At 42.9% G+C, this 23773-nt stretch overlaps 1 protein-coding gene across 2 annotated transcripts in view; it reads left to right on the top strand.

Moving 5' to 3' along the window:
- The first annotated feature begins 16488 nt into the window (after positions 1-16488).
- The window catches only part of KIFAP3 (kinesin associated protein 3), a 1278226-nt gene continuing 1270941 nt past the window's right edge, over positions 16489-23773 (top strand). Inside the window, exon 1 of one of the 2 annotated variants that reach the window (XM_069641307.1) lies at positions 16489-16665. In XM_069641307.1, the coding sequence (XP_069497408.1) occupies positions 16634-16665 (32 nt within the window). In that variant the 5' untranslated portion in view covers positions 16489-16633. The remainder of the gene's footprint in view (positions 16666-23773) is intronic. The other variant, XM_069641308.1, reaches the window with a different exon arrangement.

Below are 23773 nucleotides of genomic sequence, written 5' to 3'. Positions count from 1 at the left end.
CCCTTCCTTCAAACTGGCCACTGTAAACATCACTAAAAGTATGACATCCCATTGGCTCTACTCTCTATAGGACCCTAGATGACATGGTCCACTATGATTGGGTGTTACACTTCAGGCTTCCTCGCGGGCCTCCTTGCAGGGTACGACTTCTTTACAAGCTCCTCTATGGACCAGATACAGGCTACCATGGCGTCTGTACAAACTTCGACGGACTCCGGGTCAGCTGACTCTTGTACGTGGAAGATGTACGGCAAGACACGTCCCTCTTACGACTATAAACCACTTTCTTCCAAGGGGCTCGTTGCTGCTAATTGGCGTTACAAGCTACTCGCGGTTTCGTCCGTTTCCTCTTCGTGTTTTCCTACACGATTCCTCATCTGAACTCCTGGTTTTGACCTTTGCCTGACTACTGGACTACCTCGTCTCCTCCTTTATTCCTGTCATGCTCGTTTGGTTGTTTGACTCGGAACATTACTGGATCCGGCTCCCTTCTGCGGTACTTCATTCCTGGTCGCCGCCTCTGTACTCAGAACCAAATTGCTGTCTACTATCCAGATCTTATCCACAGCTACTCGGGATACATGTGTGCTCAGGTACATACTTAATTGGCTATCCCCATCTCTGCAACTGTTTATCTCCACAACTTGTCTGGATATTTTTCTTCTGTTGGATTCTGGGACATTGAGTGACTTTTATGTGAGATTGCCCTTAAGTGCATATAAACACTCTCCTGAAACTGCACCAACCCGGCACTAGTGCGACCCTCGTGCCGTCCGGGGCTACTTCCCTATACTAACATCCCTGTTTGTTATTTTCTCCTGTCGTTGTCTTCTGTTTCCTGGATTCCTGTCCTCAATATATCCTTATTCAGGTTAGTTGTTGTCAATTCTAAATATAGTTGGGACCGAAATTTAATTAGACCATTTCCACTAATTTTGTGTTATTCCTTGTAGATCCACCCTGGGGAAGCTCCACTTCAATATCTATCTAGGTAGTTGCCCATTTAATTCAACTGTTCTAATCACTTGCATTGACCTCAACACTGTCTAATATCTTTGTTTCCTTTGCAGCATTGGTATTGGCGGTGTGTGTTCTCCCCGCTCTTTTATTCAATTGACACCTCTGTCTGTCCCAACTGAAACAGCAGAGAGGTACATTGTGGAAAAGAGCCCCTCTTTGAGGAAGCCTGAGTCTTGTACTCAGGGGAGCTGGGATGGAAGGCTGAATATCGATTCTTGTACCACCATCATATCCAAGGTCACTTCTCTGCATCTTCGGCCTATTTCGGAGTGATGAGTAACATTGGGTTGGCATAGAGCCCACTCAAACTTGTCCACTTGCGCTTAGCAGCATGAAGAATAATTAATTAGCCAGGTACAGGGAGTAAGTCTGCACCCCAGCTTCCCTCCAATATGTTTACAATCATCCATCACCTCAGTGGTCGTGTGTCAATTACTGCTTTGTAGTTTGGCCTTGAGTCTGCTTCTTGGTCTGAGGAAGTTAAGGAGTATGGGTACAGCAAGTCTCCATGCGTAGGTGTGGAAGCCTCATCCCTTTCTGCCTGCCTTGCCACGTGATTAGGACACCGTGAAATCGGCCTCTTCTTCATGCATTTTCGTTTATTTGATTTACTTCTGTCAGTCTTCTACCATCTGTGGCTTATCTCAACCTTGCTGAACAGGATACTCTGTTTCTTTTCTTCTTAATTGTATCCATGACTGGCCTATTCCAGCCTGATATGACCTTGGGTTCTTTGAATGGTTACCTTCAACTGGGTTTCTCTCAGTCTTAATTCTCGATTTGTTTGCTGGGACACTCTCCTCTTGAAACCTTTAATAACCTCTGCTCAATTCAGCTCATGTGCGTAGTGGATTTTCACTCATCTATAAAGTGCTTTTGAGGTAGATATGTGTATAGTTGGCACTTGCCGCAATCTATTTTACTACTAAGCATAAGCAAGCTTCACGATTTCTTTGCTCTTGCGGTTTCTTACATCTGTACATTTAAACTGGTTTACTATCTTCATCGTGCATATGGCATAGGTTTCTTCATCTTGAAATCAACTGTTTCACCTTAGGTTCAAGATGTCACTTATCCATGGTATTTTGTCTCTGTCAGTATTCTCAGGTCATTATATCTTCTATATGTGCGTCAGCCTGCTTTCTTATGACGTCACCATTCGTCTTCCTTTAGTATCTTCTTGGCTTCTTGAGGTATTTCATTCTGAAAAACGTCCTTTTGTCTTGTCTCAGTGGGTACCTTACTGTGCAGGTTTTCTTCGGTGTCGGTACTTCACTAGGTGCTGTTACTTCGATAGGCACTGGGCAGAGCCCAACTGCGGCTCTCTGCTGGTTTATCTGTTCTCCATACGTCACATATTTTGGCGTGAACGTTCCTGGCACTTCGAAGTGGGTGGCTGGAGTGCGGATGATGCCTGGCACTTCCTCTTCATAGGTTTAGAGACAAGACAGCTAGGCCTCCTGGCTTAGCAAGCGGGCTGCCACTGTCCAACATCCAGCAACATCTCGTGATATAATGGTATTCAAACTGTGGGGCTGGAACTCGGGCGGGGGGAAGGAAGTGGGCGGCAGGATGCTCATGGGGATGCAAGATCCTTTTCAAAGGGAAGGGGACGGTCTTCATTAAAAAAATATAAACAGTGGTGGGGCCACATATCAACATTCTTTTCACTCAAGTGGGGCGCAAATAAAATGTTTTAAAATCAGTAATGAGTCTTTCCTATTGTAGAGTCATGTCTGCCCACTGATATTTGGAGATTCCTACAGTTAGATACCTAGCATTAGCTAGAAAAATATGAACTGCTTTTCTCTACCCTGTAAGCACCCTTAAACGACCTTGCTTTGTCCTCGAGCCACCTTTTCAGACAAAAATACTCCTCTGGGGCCAGCATTCTTGTTGCAGGGTCTTCACAAGTGGGGTGCCATTTTGGCAGTCATATCGAAAACCAACACTTACAAGCATACATCTTTGTATATGCACACTTTTCAGCACGTAACTTACTGAGGGTTTTTGCTGGTGCCGTCAGGCTGGCGTCCAAACCATAGGGCCATTAGCACCTTTTATACCTCATGCAGGGCCAAGATAAGGTGCTGGCAGAGTACAAAAGAATGATTACAGGCAGCTTGGTTCACTGCAATTTTAGCTGTGCTCTGAAATCGTCTCTCTGTTACCCTATGTCAAATACTTGCTAGTGCTTTACAGGACTAGTTGTCAGTCTATTATAACCGGTAAGATAGCTCAGCGGGTTGTTCGCTTACTGCTGTGATCTGACCGTGATCTGCAGGTCGCAGGTTCGAATCCCGGCAAGGCCAACTCAGCCTTTCATCCTTGTGAGGTCGATAAAAGAGTACCAATTTCGGTTGGGTGATATTGTATGTAAATATGTGCTCTGTAAAGCACTTTGGATTAAGGCACTATATAAATAACACATCATTATCATTATTTGTTTGCCTACAAAGAGATTGCCTGGTAGGGGACCCCACCTGGCTGCCCGTGTCATGATAATGTAGAGTGTTCTGATGAAGCATGACAACTAAGTTCGGATCAGATCAATTGAACCTGTAATGCACCATTTGTTCATTGTAGTACACCCAGTTTGTACATTCACTGTAGCAAACCTTTGCCGCATTTTCTTCATTTTTTCCTATGGGAATATATTGATAAAATGCATTAATCAAAGTTGAAATGACCCCTGAAAAGTTTGATTGCCACCATGGTGAAGACGACAGATCAGCGAGTTAAGTCTTTTTTTTGTATTTGTGTTTTAGCCACAAATAAATTTGACTTTCCATAAATTACAAAAATGTGCAATAAATAATCATTTACATATTTCATAGCTATATAAACATAAGGAAGGAAAATAAAAGAACAGAAAAGAGAGAAGAAAAGAGGTAAAGTAGACAAGAGTTTAAGACACTTCTGCACATCATTTCACTTCAGGAGGCCCAAATAGCGAAGAAAAGTTACTACTTCCCCGGTCAAAAGGAGTTCATGTCCAGAACAGAGTGTCCAGCCACCATTCCTTATCCACGAATCTCAAAAACTTAGCCACCCTATACCCTATCAGTGTGAGTGCCAGGGCATTCTATCAAGATGCGTCTCAATGTCTCTACGCATGAATGATTACACCGTTGGCATGCACTGTATAAGTCCTTGTGTCTTGAGCAGAGAATTTCCCTCGTGGGTAGTAGATTTAGTTTGAATCTTAAGAAGTCATTCCGACCCCTAGCACTTGGAAAGCGCGTTAGGTAGCCCGGTAGATGACCATGTGGTTTATCATGTAATGAAAAGGAGTAGGACAATTTCTTCGATAGTTTGTATCCAGTCCTTTCTCTTTTTAACATGCATTGTATTATTTGTGAGGTCAGTAACTTCACATTCAAGATTTCAAGAGCATAATTAGCCAAGGCAAACAAAAAGAGGTCATCATTCTTGACAAGTTCTTTTTTCAGATCTTCATGCAGTGTGTTCACTTGTGGTTCCCAAATTAATCTGTAAACCGAAATTATTCGCCACTCTATATGCGAGCGGACTGATAGTAAACCCAATTCATACGTTAAAGTGGAAATGGGGAGGGACTGATGGAGGGAGAGGATGTTTTTCCATAATAGTCCCTCTAACCTCTCCCAATTTATTGTTTTAATAGCTGAATTGACATCCACTCTGTATATTAAAATGGGAATCACTTTACTGGTATAATATTTTATGAATGGTGATAACAAGACCTTGTAATATTTGGCGTTGTTTCTTCATTTGGCTCCCCAGTTGGATATGTTTGCCCACCATGATACCCTCGACATCATGAGAAGTGGATATGAGAGGGAGGTTGAAATCACTGAGGACTGAGAGAAGAGTAGGGGGAGGGAGAGGGTAGGGGATGAGGAGAGGGTAGGGGATGAGGAAAGACATTTAGGGTGAAAAATAAGGCCGACGCCGCCTCCGCGACCAGAGGGGCGTGAAACATGAGAGAGGGAGGAAGAGGGGGTGGAGAGAGACACAGGGACAGTGGAATTGAAGGGGGGATCCAAATCTCGGTGATGCAGAGGAAGTGAAGATTGAGTCAGAAGAACAGGTTGAGGGTCGCAGTGGCTTTATTGCAGATGGATGGGGCGTTCCAGAGGGCAATGTTAATGATGCTGGAGGGGTTGGCAGTGGGGAGGTGGATAAGATTAGGGCGAGAAGGGATTGTGCGGGGAGGAAGGGGTGGGCATGGGGGTGAGAGGAGGAGGTGGACATTAGGATGAGGGAAGGTAGAGGAGGAGGGAGAGGGGGATGGAGGGGAGCCGACGAAGGGAAAGACAGATAGGGTGCATGACAGTAATACACTGGGCATTAAAATCTCCTGTGAGGATTATACTTCCAGCCCTTTACTGAATCCTTAGCTGGGTCAAAACATGGGCCAAGCGACGCAAAAAGGCAGGAAGGGGAGAATTAGCAGAGTTCCAATAGATATTAATGAATCACCCATAGGATCATGGCCACTTTGGTGCCCCTAATTTAGTGGTTCTTGCTAGGATTCCCGGGATTCCATCACTAACTTTCTCCATGCCTGAAAAGAATTAGTTCGGAAGAGCAATTAGCAAATCCCCGGCTCGTCGGCCCTTTCCTTGATGCGAGGCTGACTGTTCTGTTATTGTGAACCAGTCTACCTTGAATGTTTGCTTTAGCCAGGTCTCTTGTATCAAATTTGCAGAAAATCTCTTCTCTGCTTTCCTTATTTTTAAATGAGCTGGAGCCCCTCATGTAGCAGTTTAACCATTTTAGCTCACTTGCAACTAAAGTGACGCCTCCGCCAATAACAATTTACAAAAAACCTGGGAGATTATCTCGGGTACCAATGACCAAGGATGTTGGGGCTTAGTGATTGAGGAGACTTTTGTGTGACCTTAATCTCTATCAAGTTGATGGTTGTCATTTTTCTTTTTTTTTTAGATAAGAAACTCCCGTTAAGTTCTGTGACATCCTGGTCAACACTTAAGGGGCCTAATTGCCCTCCCTGCTCACACAAACGTTCTGCTGATACTTCTATATCCAAGGTCCTTAGAACTAATGCTGCTGCTAATATTGCTTTCACTCCCAGTCTGGACTTCAAACCCATTTCCGTTATGCTATAGTTTCTATGGTCAGGAAATGTAAAGTCTTCGATGATCTGCGAGGAGAAAAGGAATAGCTCATCAACCTGACGGAAGACATAATATTCCACGCCTGTTTAGAGATTTTGATTTTTTCCTCGCATCAGTACGTTTGATCCAAATTTTAGAAATGGCAAATGGATTTGAGGACAGATCAATTTCCTCAGCTGTATCGATTCCCCTGCCGGGGACTTGCTCATAATCACTAGTTGCATAGACCTTTATCTTTGTTCATGTGTTGTGCAACAGCACATATCCTGGCAAACGCAACTCAACCATTTCTCTCAAGATGTTGATAACTGTGCATGCAAATGCTGTTGATAACACTTACTCTGCTACAAAACACCACACCTGCAATAAGAAGCACTAGTGAGATCAATTTAAATAACATTATTATTGTGCAGGTCTATTTACCTTCCCCAATAAAGAGCATACTGCTTTAGTCAGGAGAACTAGTTGGGTAGCAAAATTAGAGACAGTGAAACCAATATGTTGAGTCGAGTATCCCAGCTTCACCACCAGACAATACAGTGATCCTGGACACATCTTTATTGATTATATAGTACTGGACTACCTTTGGTGAAAAGGTTTACCTTCTCACATTTGGGTTCAATGATTCATCCAATTGTCTGCTCTTTTATTTCCCTTCATCTAGGCCATTTTAGTAGAAGCGGTCCTAGGCAGGAGAGGGCTGGCCAAATGTTAAAGGCATCTGGTGAACTTGTATGATACAAACTTTTTCTAGAATTTCGAATGTTCTTCACGACACAAATAGCAATCTGCAATTCTTTGTCAACAATCACTAAAAGCAGGTGGCATTATCACCATTCCTTTTGTGGGGCTTAGTTAAACCTTCAAAACTGCAGTTATTAGGCCTTTGGCACATTTAGACGTCCATTATTGATGAATAATATATCTACAATCATGATCCAAAGGTCATACTGCTGGGGTCCCCTGAGGAGGTGGTTTATAAGTCTGGTTGTAGGGCGCAGTTGGTAACCCAGTTGCTCATGGCAAGCAGAATTAGAGTGGCAAGAGTCTGGAACAAACTGGGGTCTGGGAGCTTGTAGAGGGAGGACATAATACTTGCACTATGGTGGGGTTAAAGTGTGGGATATCCTCGTTGCCAAAAAGGTTACTTCCTGTGAGAACATGTCAAGGATGGCACTCTGTCAAGAGTGGCACAGGGCTCCCAGGTAGGGTTTGGGTGGCTGTGCTGATGTAAGGTGACAGATAAGTACACACACAGCAGGAAACACAACAAGAAAGAAAAGTAGGCAACTGTAGTTGTGAACAGAAAGGGGCAGGGAATACAAAGATACAAACAAACTGGATTCCCTCTTGGGGTGTATGCAGATATGGAAAAAGAGTGTTCCACGGACCTTTGGAAACTTCAGCCTTCTGCATGGATTACTATTACAGAGGCCCACTCTGTCTGCTCTTGGCTGGGAACAACAGCTGTGGGTGTCTGTTAAACAGAAAACACGACAAGGGAAAGGGCAGAGGTTGCCTGCTGGAAACCAACAGTCAAGCTCTGTACAAAGGATCAACATAAAACACAAGAGAGACAAGAACATAAATAACCAGGGACAAGGAAGTCTAAGAGAAATCTAGCAGAAGGGAATGAAGGAAGAAACAATACGATAGAAATGGGTAACCTAAAGGGGAGGACAGAGGAGTCAAGGAAGAGAAGGACAGGGATCAAGAACAAGGGGTTGCACATAAGGAAGAGAGCAAGGGAGCAGCAGCCAGGAAAGAGGGGGGCTGCAAACAAGGAAGCAGGGCTGCAGTACCGAATGGTACGAGGTACAGAAAAATTGTAGTAGATTGCAGAGGGCTGTAGTAGGCTGCAAGGCAGAGAGTCCAGAGGAGCAGGACTGAGAGCTGTAGTAGGCGGCAGACAGAGAGCCCAGAGGAGTAGGGCAGCAAGGAGCGAACCCAAAGGAACAGGGCGTAGAGGCAGAGAGACCAGAGGGTCGGGGCTGAAAGCAGAAGAGAGTAGCAGGCTGCAAGGCAGGGTGCCCAGCGGAGCATAGTAGCAAGGAGGAAGCTCAGAGGAGCAGAGCAGCGAGGCAGGGAGCCCAGAAGGCTATGGCTGTAGGCAGCGGAGTGTAACAGGCTGCAAGGCAGGAAGCCCAGAGGAGCAGGGCTGTGAGGCAGGGAGCCCAAAAGGCTAGGGCTGTAGGCAGCAGGGTTCCGCAGGCTGCAAGGCAGGAAGCCCAGTGGAGCAGGGCTGTGAGGCAGAGAGACCAAAAGGCTAGGGCTGTAGGCAGCAGGGTGTAGCAGGCTGCAAGGCAGGAAGCCCAGAGGAGCAGGGCTGTGAGGCAGGAAGCCCAAAAGGCTAGGGCTGTAGGCAGCAAGGTGTGGCAGGCTGCAAGGCAGGAAGCCCAGAAAGAGCACTGGAACAAAAGCAGGAAAATGCAGCAGCAGGAACAGCATACGATTTCGAGACAAAAGGCAAAAAGGGGCTGGGAGGACTCTTGATGCAAGGGACTGAGCTCCTGCAGGCAGCTGCTTAAATACCGCCCTGCCCTGTATTGAGGCAGGCTAATTGGCAGCACCTGGAGCAGCACACCTGAATACAATCTGCCTCCTCCCTCTCTGGTCCTGAGATGGTGGAAGCAACGCTGATCCCTAGGGCTTCTGGGGATTGTGGTTCCAATGCTGACGAATGGGAATGGCCAGGAATTGATAGCTGTAGCAAGGTGCATTGTGGTACATGTAGTTAGTTGAGTTATAAAGAAAGGCACCAAAGTCACACAAATGGGAATCACACCCAAAGTGGGAATAGGGGTTGTTCCAAGAGTATTCTGAAGATAAATGAATAACAAATAGTCCATGATGGTTGCCAATGTGTGCGCCCATGGCGCAGGCATGACAGAACAATCGACTTGCCCGGATATTTGAATGTATGGTTACTGATTGTTAAGTATCATCAGAAGTTCCCATCCCTGACCTTTAGGCTTCCCCTGTTGTCAGGCTATTTCTTGTTGTGAGTATTGTGGGATGGGGGTGCTGATTTTGATTGTGCTATGTATTGCTGGGGAAGAGTCGCCATGGGGGTTGCTTGGTATCATGTTGATTTCTTGGCATGCCAACTGTTTTTTCTTCTAAGGCCATATAAGTGTCGGCTTCTGCGTTAAAATAAAAGTGTGAGAAAAAAATGCAATCATGCAACTTTTAAAAATCATGTTTTTAAAAGGATGATTTAAAAACATTGTCATGTTTGTTCATCATGTGATTTGTGTACTTTCTATGGCAGATCTACAAGAAATGGCATTTTTGTTCATAAATGCCAAACATTCCCAAACAATTGTACCTTGCTGTATGACAAGAACTGCGGAAAATGTATTGAGTGGACACAATTGTAGACTAGGCACAACACTCAACTTCGGGTCAACACTCAACTTCACCACTTTTTGCGGTCACGGCACATTTTTCATCTCAATATCCAACATGTCATAATTTCCAGTCCCTAAATATTTCAAATTGTCAGTTATTTAGAGCGATTGAGCTCTCAGGATAAGCTCTTCAAACAAGCTGCACTCATGAGTTCACAGGTTTGGTGTTGATTCATATATTATTTTAATGACCATTCATTTATTGCATACATGTGTTTCTTGGCTCACTCATAGCAATATCATTTGGCCCTCTTCTAGCTATTCTCTATCTATGTTTGGATAAGTGCACCAACTTCTAACCTGTAATCACTGCCGATGCGATCATATGTACTTCCTTGTTGCTTCCAATCTCCCTCATACACCCACCATGCTTGAGAACGTGTACATTCTGTAAGGCTGCAAATCTGAGTTCAGAATCTATGCTGGTGTATGCACACATTTTTCATGCTACCGATCTGTGTCCTGTATGCATACAACAAGTGTTAGATCTTCTCTGTGGCTGTTTTATTTTTTTAATGGGTTCTGTGCCTATGGTAGAGCACAACTACCCTTTTGTCTCCATACAGGGTATTTCATTTCATCTATAGTTTCTCTGTATGAATGACTTGTGTTTCATGGCCCCCAGATAGGAAGGAGTAGAATGAGGGGCACTGCCCCAAGACCACGTCATCACAAATGTTCCATATCACACCAACAAGTCCCTAATTACTAATAACCTGCTTTTAATAAAGAAACATTGATGTTTCACTGCATAGTTATGGTTGCACCATACATTCAAATAGACATGGAAAAAAGTCGAACATGTATACATTTTCTACTAAAAAGCAATACCATAAAAACAGGACTATTGCTTAGTGCAATTCGTGCATAATTATAGCCATTCTACACTAAAGAGATGTGACAGATTTTCATTTTCCATGTGAAAAATCACACAAGCAAAAAATAATAAAACTACTAATCCCGACTTCCAGGTAAACATTGTTCAAATTGCATACTGTACTTAGTACTTATCTCTACAAGTTAATTAAGGCTTGAAATACTCAATAAATTACATACATGGTTAAAATAAGTTTAGTAATATGAAAACCAATATACACAGATGGATTATTTTCTGAAAAAGTTATTGGTGACCACCCATCATATATACACGAACAATATACACTAATTTGTAAATTCAACAAATCTGACTAAGATTGACAGTTATGAACCTTATAAAAATAAATGGTATCCCTTCAGCAATGAACGAGACCATTCAGAACTTTACTATTAAGTTTAATGATCATTTTGGTTTCCTATTTTCGCAAGGTTAACTCTCTGTTCCCGCTTCCAAGGCGTGGAACTACTTTGCTCGAACCTACCCATTACTAGACATTGATGTTTTGATTAAGTACTTCAGAAAAATGTGTGTCTACAGGATAATTTATAGCTACATTTTTGACAGCCCTAATATGGTCAAGTATATAATTTTTTTAACTATTTGGACAGTACTTAATATGTGTAGTTTAGGGTAGGTGCACAGAAGTCCATAAACAACAAAATAAGAATTACAATCTCTATGTTCCTTGATATGTTTCCAGTGGACATTTTCCGATCTCAAATTTGTTGGTTTTAATATTTGTCAACAAACCGGTTACATTATTTTAACAATTGGGGTTATCTGGAATAGTACAAGGACTACTGGTGACATGGTCTCCTAAATTTTTAAGACAATTTGTTAAATCAAAAGTGCCAATGCTTACTTCTTATGCCTTTTATTTGGTTAGATTGCAACCCAAAAGTGGCGATAAATTTAAACTGATCAGAATAGTTTTTATCTTTAGGTTTAAAAAGTTCCCATCTAGTTTTTTTAGGCTTTGACGAATGCTGTGTTCACTAAATTCTTTGAAGGAACTCTGGTCAAAAGCCAGGAAATCATTGTCTTACAAGTGTGGTTATAAACAGATTTTGGGAGCATATAAGTTTAGATCTCACACATTCTGAACATTATGTATATAGTTTGAAAGTTGGTGGTGGGATGAAATACCTAATCCCCCAGACTAGCGTGAGAAGGGGGGTTTAGATTCTATTAAAGACAAGGAGGCAAATATTATACATTACAATCTTTACTCTAACATCACAGCAGCAAAGAAGAAAAAACTTTTGTAATAAAACGTTTCTGAAAATGAACTCATCACAGTTCCAATAGTGTAATGTAAAACATTCCAACCCAAAATGGAGGACAGGTCATGCCCCAAGTGTAACCAATGGGCTAAGAGCCAGTCCCGTAAAGGTCCATTACTCTAACACCAACTCGTCTTTCTGTCGCTGTTCTTCTTCGGACTTCCACTGCAGAAACCATCCGTGTAGCACGAGGAGTGATGATCCAACTGAAAACAGGCGGAATTTGAACTCTCCCGCACACCGAACTCCAACTGATCTCCTTTAAACCAGGACCTCTCACCCTAAAGCTGAAAATAACCAAAACAACCAGTAAGGGCGGGCGGGAGGGATAATATTCGCCTCCTTGTCTTTAATAGTATCTAAACCCCCTTCTCACGCTAGTGTGGGGGATTAGGTATTCTATGGCAAGACAGGAGGTTCCTATTATGCAAGTTCAAAGCCCTTGCAGAACATCAACAGCCACATGAGCAATGCGTTTATGATAAAACGTTTTGAAAGTTGACTCTCTTGACCAATCAGCTGCTTTAAGAATCTGTTCCAGACTGCCGCCCAGAAAGCGGCTTTAGAACCCATAGCTGTTAACGAATACTGGATCCTTAGACAAGGTTCAATGGATCTTTATGAAACCCCCGATTAAATAGGTTTGGAGGTCTTACCTGAGCAGACTGACATGTTCAATGGGAAGCAAATGTTGAAATCAAGAATCTCCCCGACCAACGCGCCAGCCTCTTACCCGGTAGGAAAACCCAGAGCGAGAGGTACGCGCCAGTCAGGGAAACCCTCTGGGGAAGAAAACCCTGGTTGAGCGCGGGATCCGAAGATTGGAGTGTGGTTCGCAGGCTGATGTCGCCAATTCGATCGTGGCGTTGAGTGTCGGAAGACTTCTTCTGGAGAGGGAAGAAATAAGAAGCGGAGTGATGAATAGCAGAAGTACAGAAAGGGAAACGAGACACAGGTAAGAGACTAATTCCCCTGACCTCTTAACCAGCCGGATTGGAAATACCAGGAGAGAAGCCGAGAATACGGGACACAGAGAGGGCGACTGGAACACAAGTCTGTGGGAAGGAAGTGAAGGTGAGAAAGCCCGTAGAATCAAAATCCTACAGATACTCGAAGAAAGGTTCAGAAAGGGACTTGGACGGGAGTCTTAATATTACCCGGAATACAGTAGCTCGAGAACTCAAAGCCGGTGTTTCAGTATGAGACGCAAGATGAATCCGGGGAGTTTGTGTATGCTAAGAATGCTGAGTAGAGAATCTGGAAAGTTAAGAGAAGAGGGGTTAGTAAGGGTCAGAGGTAAGAGGTTTCTGCTGAGGATTGAAATTGCCTAGTTGCGAACTCATGGAGCATCTGCTAGAACAGTAGCGACGCGAAGAGCTGGAAGTCTCCGTGTCCTATGAGGAGTCACGTGAGCGGTACGCTGTACCTCTGGCGAACGTGAGAGGACTGGAACGGTGATTGCAGAACCGTTCGCACTGCGATCCGCCATCTTGAAGGTACCACTCCGAATGGAGCCACAGAGCCGGCTTCTGGACCAAAGAGACCAGCGCTTTGTGAGTGTAAAAGTATGCCCCCTTCTCCTGGGAAGCGACCCTGGCTTCCCAGGATGTAACCTAAAGAAATGTCGGACCAGTCGGGGAGCATGAACTCCTGAGGCTGGCTCCCAAGTTCTTTCTGCAGGGGAGTACCCCTTCCAGTCCACCAAGAACTGCAGTTTTCCCCTCCGATAACAGGAGTCACAGATACTGGCGACTTCATATTCTGGGCCAGCATCGGTAGAGATAGGAGGAGGAGGGGTACGGTCTGACCGGTGAAATCGGTCCGGTACTGTCAACCGAATCTGGGAGAGGTGAAAAACAGGATAGATTCGGGACCATGACGAGGGCAAATCGAGCTTGACTGCCGCAGAACCGACCATCGACAGGATCTCTTCAGCCAGCTCAAAGATTTGCGTGACTGGACCCAAAACATAACAGTTTATCCTGGCAGTTACGCCAGGCGTTGTCAACCCCTTTTTTGGGGTCTTTCCCCTTTTGAGAAAGAAACACTGCCATAGACTGATCTATCTCGGGTGTAAAAGCCACCTTGTCAGGAAGGACCGGCCTAGGGCATTCAGACCTCAATTTACTCCTGTCTCCCTTAGGTAGTGGACGCCTGATCCAATATTCTAAGAAAGAAAGACCTCCTCTGAAGGATGCCACTCTGCCGATCTAGGGCGTAATATGAGGACAGGGTCAAAAAATGGTACACCATTAACATCCGGAACTGGACCCTTTTGCCTAGGTGCAGGAGCCACCTTTCTTTTGCGTCTCTTAGGGGGCGAATCTGAATCCTCAGAACTATCCGAGGTGGAAATAGGATTAGGAGATACCGCAGAAGGAAGTTGTGAGGGGGCTGGCCAAGGAGTCGAGGAGAGGGGTTGCTGAGACTCTTCCCACCTGCGCTTCTGACCTCTCCTAGGGGAATCCTCAGGGGACGTGATTGGGGGAAGGACTGAGTGGTCCTGTAATATGCTTAGTTTTGCTGGTACATTAGGTTTGACAGAGGGCCCCGCTTCCTGAGAAGGGTGAAAATCTGCAATGCGATTGATCAACCTATCAAACGCTAAAGCAAGGGTATTATTGAGACCAGACAAAGCAGTATCCAGGGAAGACTGGATTGCCTGTGCCACAGACGGCTGGTGAACAGACTGGTCTGCTACACTATCACTTTTCTTGGAAGAACGCACTTGAGTGCTGGCATCCACAGAAGCTGGGACCATATTCTTATCCATGACACCCTTAGAAATGATTGTGTCACACCAGACCTTTCAACTCCCACACCAACCAAAACGCAGCCGAGCAGGCTGTCAAATAGGTGCACTTTAGCCAAATCAGCCGAGCAGGCTATTCAATATATACACTCTATCAGGGTGACAGAACTGGTGACAGCTGAGCAGGCTATTTAATATAAACACACCCTAGCAGGGTGACAGGACTGGTGGCAGCCGAGCAGGCTAATATATATATATATATATATATATATATATATATATATACCCTAGCAGGGTGCCAGAACTGATGGCAGCCGAGCAGGCTATTCAATATAAACACCCTAGCAGGGTGACAATACTAATGACAATCCTACAACAAAGAACAGGCCTCGCCTGTATGCTAGTGGCTTCATACGCGAGCAGCATACTGGGAGAGAAAGACACGCAACGCGTGTGAAAGAAAACCCAAGAAAACAATGCCAGCACTCATAAAGTGACGCGCACCGGTAAGAAGCTATGCTTCTTTAATGAGCCGCGCGCGTCACTAACTCAACGTTGAAAGAACTGTGCGCCCGCCCTCACAGGCGCAACTATAAACAAACCTCTCCTGAGGGAGAAAATGAATTACACGCGGCACTGCCTGTAATGTGAGGCAGGCGACGCAACCTGAATGAAAAGCAACACGGCGGGTGCGCTGCCTAAGGAAAAAAAAAAGAAAAATTCCTTCGAGACCGGCACATTCCAAACAGAACGCTGCAACAATGTAGCACTGTCTCAGGGAGCACAGTGTTCTAAAGCGAACGCGGCACCCAGCGAATTCCAAATCCCAATTTATTCAAATGAAACGAATGACAAATTTCACAGTCACAGTGCAGTTAAAGCTCAAAACTCATCCTATATGACACAAAGTAACACTCTATACTCCATATATCAAACACTAAGGCAAGAACTAGGAGGAGTGACTTAGCTGTGGCGTCAGCAGTAAAGAAAGAGGAGTTGGTGTTAGAGGAATGGACCTTTATGGGACTGGCTCTTAGCCCATTGGTTACACTTGGGGCATGACCTGTCCTTCATTTTGGGTTGAGATGTTTTACATTGCACTATTGGAACTGTGAGGAGTTCATTGTCAGAAAAGTTTTATTACAAAAGTTTTTTCTTCTTTGCTGCTGTGATGTCAGAGTAAAGATTGTAATGCACAATGAATAGGAGCCTCCTGTCTTGCCATAAAATCAGTGGTGCAATAACCATTGTGCAGATTGGGCTTTAGCGCCCACCAAAATGTTGGGTTCAGATGATTTGACCTAACTGACTTAGAGCTGCAGCAGGACAAAACAGAACACAAACAACCAACACTACCTGTGGCTGCTAGTTAACAAAGGCCTGGTAAATTACTAATTTAAAGCATTTCATTGTAAGCATTCATATTTTCAGGCAACTAAAGTACTTGCACGTCAGGTAGGGTGAGCAAGAGAATTCATTAAGTGTATGGTTTCATACGTGAAGGGGAGAGCTAACTGCGTGTAACATCGAAGCTGCACCAAAACTGCCGCTTAAAATCTTAAGATGCCCCCACACAAGTACGTTTGCCCCTCCCCCAGTCTATGAAGTCTACCCCTTTCTTAACATTTGAATTAAATTCAAAACGTAGTCACGCATGCGTTAAGAAACGTTAATTCATAGTAAAAATAAACAAAAATCAGGTTCTATGGTTGACCAGCTGGGTCAGTGCAAAAATGAGTGAGATGGGCCTCCGGCAAAACCCTCTAATCACCCTGCTCACACCCCTTCAACATTCATTATTTTGAATGAGACTGCCTCAATTATCTAAATAATTTTGATTAAGATTTAGTGTCAGGCAACCAACTAAATGGCATAAAACAACAAATAAAACAACCGAAACGTAGCCGCACTGTCTGAAACCAAGCATTCCCGGTATAGAGAAGCACAAAAAAAAATCACTAGGCGTGACCAGCTTTTTTACGCAGGCGCACGATCATGTGCTTGGCGTAACGTGCGTATTGAAGCCGTTACTCCGGGCACGCCATGGTGCAGTGTGGGCGGAGCCCTAGCTCCCACCCTGGTAACAACAGAAGAGCTCATCAATAACTGCAGGAAACGAGGGTTGATCGGTAGCCCGTAGTGCCCGGTAGCGGGGAAGAGTCGCCACCATGCAGACCGAGGACGCGCGATACCTTAAGAGGTACAGCCAGCTCGAAAAAGATGCTGTTAGCGAGGGGCTCCATGTCTGTGGCAGCATCAAGGAGGGAGGTGCCACTGCCAGGCAACAGGGAGGGGTTTGATACAGACAGCTGGTCTTGGAAGATAGAAGTCCATGTCAGGCATTAAGGAGGGGTGCTGTCCAGGAGCTCTGGGTGAGGGGTTATGAAAGACAGTAAAGATAGGAATGAGTGATGTCACACATGCCAACGTTTTACCGCAGCTGGGAGGGAGATTTTGTAACAGTAATCGGGAAAATGTATTTTTCCCATTGGATTGCAGTGGGGTCATAAATATTTTAGGAGGGAGAAAGTAAAAACGAGCACATTTTTGATGAAAAAATCTGGAGTCTCCTGCCCAAATCTGGAGTGTTGTTACTTATGATTTGATTGCCTAAGGCAGCAGGTGGTGGAATGGATAGTGCCAGGCAGCAGATAAGATAAATGTGTTTTATTTATTGTGTTATTTGTATAGCACACGAACCCTGAGGGCATCCAGGCACTGGTTACAGAAAGCACATCTTACTATAACATCAAGAGACTATAGCCAATAGTCGTTAGTTACAGGACAGGCATCTTAGTATAGCTACAAGAGAGTATGAGAACTAGGCGCTGGTTACAAAAGGTGCATGTAATGCAACATAGGAAGGAGGTACAACAGATTTTGCCCAGGATTTAGGAGGTCTGGTGTTGTAGCCTGTAGGCCAGATGAAAAGAACCAGGTTTTGAGGATTTGGCGGTATATCCAAAATTAGGGTTCCGTTCTTAGGTGTATTGGTAGGGCGTTAGCTATTACTGGGAAGGTACAGCCATCTGCTCTTTGTAGTATGAATCTAGGGATTGTGAGGAGGTGCGATTGTGAAGCTCGCGTGGGTCTGTTGGATTGGGATTTGGTGCATTTTCGGGAGAGGTATCTAGTTGCGGTGTTGGAGAGGCATTTGTGCGTTAGTGTGAGAGTTTCGAATAGAATGCACCCTTTAATGGGTAGCCGATGCACACTTACGGCTGGAGTGATGTGGTCTCTTTTCGGGATGTTCAAGGCTGCTCTTGGAGTGTCATTTTGGATCACCTGCAATTTAGTAATGTTATAGGAGGTAGACCCTACAAAATGAGGGCTTGCTATTGTCACAAAGCTGTCTGTGGAAAGGAAGGATCTGCATGCATTCATACGTTTGGTTGTCTAGGCTGCTGATGATGCAATTGTGTTTACCTGTCTAGATATTGGGAGGGATGAGTCAAGGTAGACCTAGTGTTTTGACTTCTGTGGAGACAGGAATGGTAATTCTGTTGATGTTGAAGGATTTGTATTTATTTGTTTATTGCCAAGTGTTGCCAGGCTGCAGCTATTGAAAGGTCAGTGCCATGCAATGGGGCATATCTGGATGCAGGGATGGGTGGCCGGAGTATCAGGCATCACAGGCGTGAGCAGTTAAGCTGTTTAATAATGGAAGTGCGAAGTTAGAGGGTGTTGTGCAAGCCAACGAAGATGACTGTTCCAAGCGTTGGTTGAACCTGTTAAACAGTAATTACTTCAGATGGCAGTGTAACAACTGAAGGGATAAGCATAGGCAGGGGGGCACACCGATCCTTTGCTGGGTATTAAGGCTTAACAGAATTCTTCATTGAGGTACTGTACTTCTAGCTAGGGTCAGAATAGGGATGACTGATGAACTTAACCTGGCAGTTACACAAACAAGGACTTTGATGGTATATGATGGGACTGTAGATAATGGTGCAGTGTTTTTGTGTCTGTAAAGAGCATCCATATCGGTATGTTGGGAACATTCTCTCTATAGCTTAGTTGTTTGTTTTCATGCCCTGCATCAGAGCCACCAATCGTTTTCTCCCGTAGACCACTCCCAGGCAAAATTAGATTGTTTTTCTTTACCCCCAATTCCTTTCCTTGTTTGCCTGCTTCTTTGTACCATGAAGATTTCCTAAAACCAGTTTATTCTTTGATTGCTTTCTTAGTTGTCACTTTGAGTAGGTTATTTTCAGTTGTTGCATTCATGCTTCTTTTTTGTGTGTTTGGATACATGCCATGTGCCTGTCATGCCAAAGCACCACCAGTAAGCAATCTGCTGCGGCTCAAGAGGTTGGGAAGGTTGCAGCTTCAAGGGGAGGGTTAAACGCCAGTTTTAGGTAAAGTATTTTGTGAGGTCTGAAGTGGTTTGTCAGGAGCAAAGCTGTCATAACTGGGGCCCATTAAAGCTTCTTATGTGCTCCCAACTACACTTTCATTCCTTCTTCTGTTCACCAAGTGCAGGGAAAGACTTTGACACTGTGTTAGTCCAGTTTTAAAAATACACAAAATCCATGTTTTTATATATTTTAATTGGGCTAACTGGAGATTATGTACTTGGATGTGAAAATGCATAAGCTTCTGAAGTCCCATAAAATAGAATATTTGTGTGAATGTATCTGAGAATGAAAAGAAAAATCTGTTCCACACACATCACATGTCACGCCAAGATGAGTCTAGCATCATTAGAATCACCAGAGTGAGAGCAGTCTGGCAAACTACTTAGTAACTTAGTAACTTCCTCACATGTGGGGAAAATCTCAATTGTTTAATGTTCAATATCCAAGATGACATCACATCAAATGGGAGTGAAACTGGGTCAGAATGTTACTCCCATTGGACTGCCGTCATTATTAATATGCTGCATGAGTACAAAGGGGATGGTTTAATGTGATGTTACTTTTTTCCAATCACATAGACTGAAGAAAGTGAAGTATCCTGTGATAGAGGATACCCCAGTCCCTTACACACTGTCAAAGGCTGGTATGGCCAGTAATTAAAAATAATTGTATATCGTTCAAGAGATTTATCAAGATGAGAATAATGAAGAGTTTGTAAAGAAATATTTGCCAGTAAACAATCATTTATGCATATAATCGTTACATTAGATGTAAACTCAAACAACAAACAAAATGAAGTCTGACACACATTTAGTGAACCAGTAGTCTTAAATGTACAGTCTTCTTCAGAAATGATGTATTCAGCAAAATATAATCCACAACATAGCTGTACACTTTTCATATTGATATTGACACAGGGACGAACATAGACCTGCAATTCGCTTAACGCAATAAAGATAAGGAATAGAGAAACTCAACACTGATGACACTGCCAAGCATGCAAAGACAACCTCAAGCCCGGTAATCATAACAAACTCTGCGCGAACCTCTAGAATAGATACATCAGCTCAGCAGACACTTGCACATACCAATATGCTCACTCTCTCCTCTACACCAACAAACAATATAATTCAGCTATACCCTTCAATCAATTTCAGCCTAGCTGCACACATACCTACTCACCTGCATGAACACCTCAACAGTCTTTAGAAAGCAGCCCACGAAAGAAATCGGCTTAGCTGCACACATAATCTCATACACAAGCTCCACCACAGTCAGACTGCAAACTCTGAGGTCAACCGCCTTGCTGCATACATTCTACTGACCTCCCACAACCACTTCATCACACCTGGCATTTAGATTGTAGCTACACACCATGTACACCGCACTTGCTGCACACATACTTTGTGCACCTCAGCACTATTTCGTACCCTACTCTCTCCACTGACCTGAACTAAGGTCCCGAGGGCGTTCAACCCACAGCACTTTGAGATCATACGAATGATATATAAAGCGCTATACAAATGCACAATAACATAATCCCTTCATCAGGCGCATCATTTTCGGATGAGTAAGGAAAAAGGTAAACGTATATCAGTATAGGGATACTACATAATCTGTGGGTAAAGTAATTCAGAATAGACCTTATTTGATTGCATGAGTTGATTTACCTTCTTAATAAAAAATAATATACTCTTGTAAATTTCTGCAGCAATTCTTATTCCAGAAAAAGATAGTAGAGGTCCTCAGATAATGTAGAGAAGATATGTCTGTAATGAGCGAACACGTAATAGCTTATTTATAAGCTGAAAGAGTAGTCTAGGATATATAAAGAATAGTGGCAATGGTTTACCTCACCAATAAGAGTTAATGGAAGTCTTTAACTGATTGCGTCGAGAAAATCTGTAGTGTACAAAATAACACGAGAATTACAAATTCTTATTGAATACATGTGGACTAGCGAAGGGGTTGAGTTGTAGGGTATTACTGACCTTTCTGCTCAATGAATCCCCCGGAATGAAAAAAGAAAGACCACCTTTGCTGTCGGTGGAGGGCATCACAATAAACATGGTGTCTTATTTTCTGACATGAAATAACATGTGTTGTCATCACTTTTATGTCTGAGGATCGCGCTAAAAACATATGGTCTCTGTTGCCCATGTGGCAGATACTTGTGGGACAAACAACACGCAAAGTCAAGGAACGTTGGACAGAACATCAGTCCAATATGTACAATGGCAATGTGGAAATCCACATAGAGAGGGGATTTTTCAAACAGAAACATAGCATTTTCACAAATGAAATGTGTGGTACTATAAGTTGTACTCTCACTACAAAGAAGAGGTGATATTAACAAAATATTATCCCAAAGGGGTACTGGATTGAAAAATATGACTCGCTGTTCCCACTTGAATGAATGAGTTTTATTTAGGGGCATTCCTATGATTTTCTTCTTGGTCTATGTGACATATTTATAGATAATTTTGTCACCTTAAGATAATATTCTTATGTAGTCACAGAAGGCTTTAATATGTAACCTCTTTCGAGATCTTACCTAACATTTCAGAATAAAAATTAAATGTTGTTAAAAATGTTCCTACGTTGCTCTTTAAATATTTCTAAGTAGTACCAGTGATGAGAGATTTGAGCACACACTCCTGAAATATGTTTGTTATCAGTGCCAATGACGAGAAATTTGATAGGTGATATCATGCCACATTTATTTATGCTCCAGAACACTACTAGGAAGCTCTTTAATCTGTGAATATGATTACGTGCTCTTGATTTACCTTTTTCCATCAACATATAGGATGCTCCCTATATTTAGTTCATATTTCTGAAAATAATGTATGGGATTATATAAAAAAAAAACATGTCTTAATCTTCATTTGCAATGGAATTAGACAATACTATATTCCCATTATACATTCCACCATATTTTATCTGTGGACGTTCGATCCTCTGATGTCATAGTGACATAATCACGTTATACATCATTTCACTTGAGAAAATATATAGGGCGGCTATCTTAGACACCACGTTGATTGTGGCATCCTCCACTGATCGTGAAGGTGAAACTTTGTTCGGGGGATGCATTGAGCACAAAGGTAATCAATAGTCTACACCTCAACCCCTTTTTTAGTATACAGGCATCCAATAAGAAGAATTTTTAATTCTCACATTATTTTTATACACTACAGATTTTCTCAAGGAAATCGGTTAAAGGCTTCTATTACCTCTTGATTACTCCTTCACTTATAAATAAGCTATTAATTGTTCTCTCATTACAGACCTATCTGCATTTACATTTCTACCTTAGCTGAGGACCACTACTATCTTTTTCTGGAATAAGAATTGCTGCAGACATTTACAAGAATATGTTCTTTCTTATTAAGAAAGTATATCAACTCACGCAATCATATAAAAATCTATTCTGAATTACATTACCCACAGATTTGATAGTATCCCTATACTGATATGTTTACTTTTTTAATGATGCTCCAGATGAAGGGATTATATCCCAAAAAGCGCAGCACTTTGTTCTGGATTATATTTTGTTGAATAAATAACTTCTGAAGAAGACTGTACATTTTAAGACTACTCCTTTACTAAATGTATTCACACTTAATTTTGTTTGAACAATTTAGATCTAATCTAATGATTATATGCATAAATGATTGTTTACTGGCAAATATTTCTTTACAATCTCTCCATTGTTCTTATAATCTCTCCATTGTTCTTATATTGATAAATCTCTTCAACGATATCCAGTTATCTTAAACCATGTGCGCTTGAAATACAATTTACTTGATATATAAGCGCCGCCTTACAAATGCACAATAAATAAATAGCTGCCTTTTATAGTGTGCAGCGGCCGGGAGTATCCTCTACCATAGGATCATTTTTTTTACTTCATGTTTGAATTTCAATATTCTGTGCCAGATTTGTACTTTTCTCCCCTGCAATATGACTTCTAAAATACTTTTTACATTGCTTTAAGATTGTGTTAATTATACATCGAGGTGTGCAGTGGATATCTGCTTTCTTTGCAATCACATAGACTGATCAATTATAATACTGAAACGATACACAAGCTTCTAAAGGGAATTGTTCTTATCTATTAAAGTCCAAACCCCAGATTTCATGGTTATGACTGACTGACTGACTGACTGACTGACTGAATGACTGACTGACTGACTGACTGACTGACTGACTGACTGACTGACTGACTGCCTGGAAGGGAGATTAACTGGAAGAAAGATTTAGGAAAAGGAATTTACAACAACAGAAAGGAGAATAGAATCGCTTGCTTTCCTTTTGCCTCATTTTGGATTGCTGTCAGACCACTCTGAGAGAGGCTTAAATGTAGTTCAAGCCCAGGCCTTCCTCAGTGGAAAATGAAAAAAGGTGGTGGAGGGAAGCTGACCGATTTTTCTGACTGATGCCCACCTCTTACTAGAGAGAGAGATACTTGAGGCTACCCACCTGCATGTGAGAAAACCAAACAAAATTTCTGTAGGAGTATATTGCCAAGGGGAAATATAATTCTGAAGGAGGGTATAGTTTAAAGGGGAAGATATTAAGTCCCAGCCCCTCTTATTGGTGAAAGTACTTAGGGAGGGGGCTACACTAATTGACTGTAAATCCTGGGTAATTAGTAAATCTTTCAGAAGTGTAAAACAAGGGGGAGGAGGGGTCTGGGAATCTCTCTACCAGCACGAACACAGCCCAATGACCTGTTCTTGGGTGAGTAACCCCTGGGAGAGACTCTACCAAGTCTTTAGCTCACTGTCCCTTTCACAGAGAAGAAATGTCCCTGCATATCAGTCTTTGTCCTTCCCAGGGGCAGTCCAGCACCGAAATACTAGGCAATTCTCCTCTGAAGAAGAGTACCAACAGCAACCCCATACACATGTTTACTGTACTGTTTCAGAAGTGTCAGTACATCTG

The sequence above is a fragment of the Ambystoma mexicanum genome, chromosome 1q, assembly GCF_040938575.1.
Source record: "Ambystoma mexicanum isolate Mex_15411 chromosome 1q, UKY_AmexF1_1, whole genome shotgun sequence".
NCBI lineage: Eukaryota > Metazoa > Chordata > Amphibia > Caudata > Ambystomatidae > Ambystoma > Ambystoma mexicanum.
The sequence above is the reverse complement of the archived record's forward strand: the minus strand, read 5'-3'. Positions and strand labels throughout refer to the sequence as shown.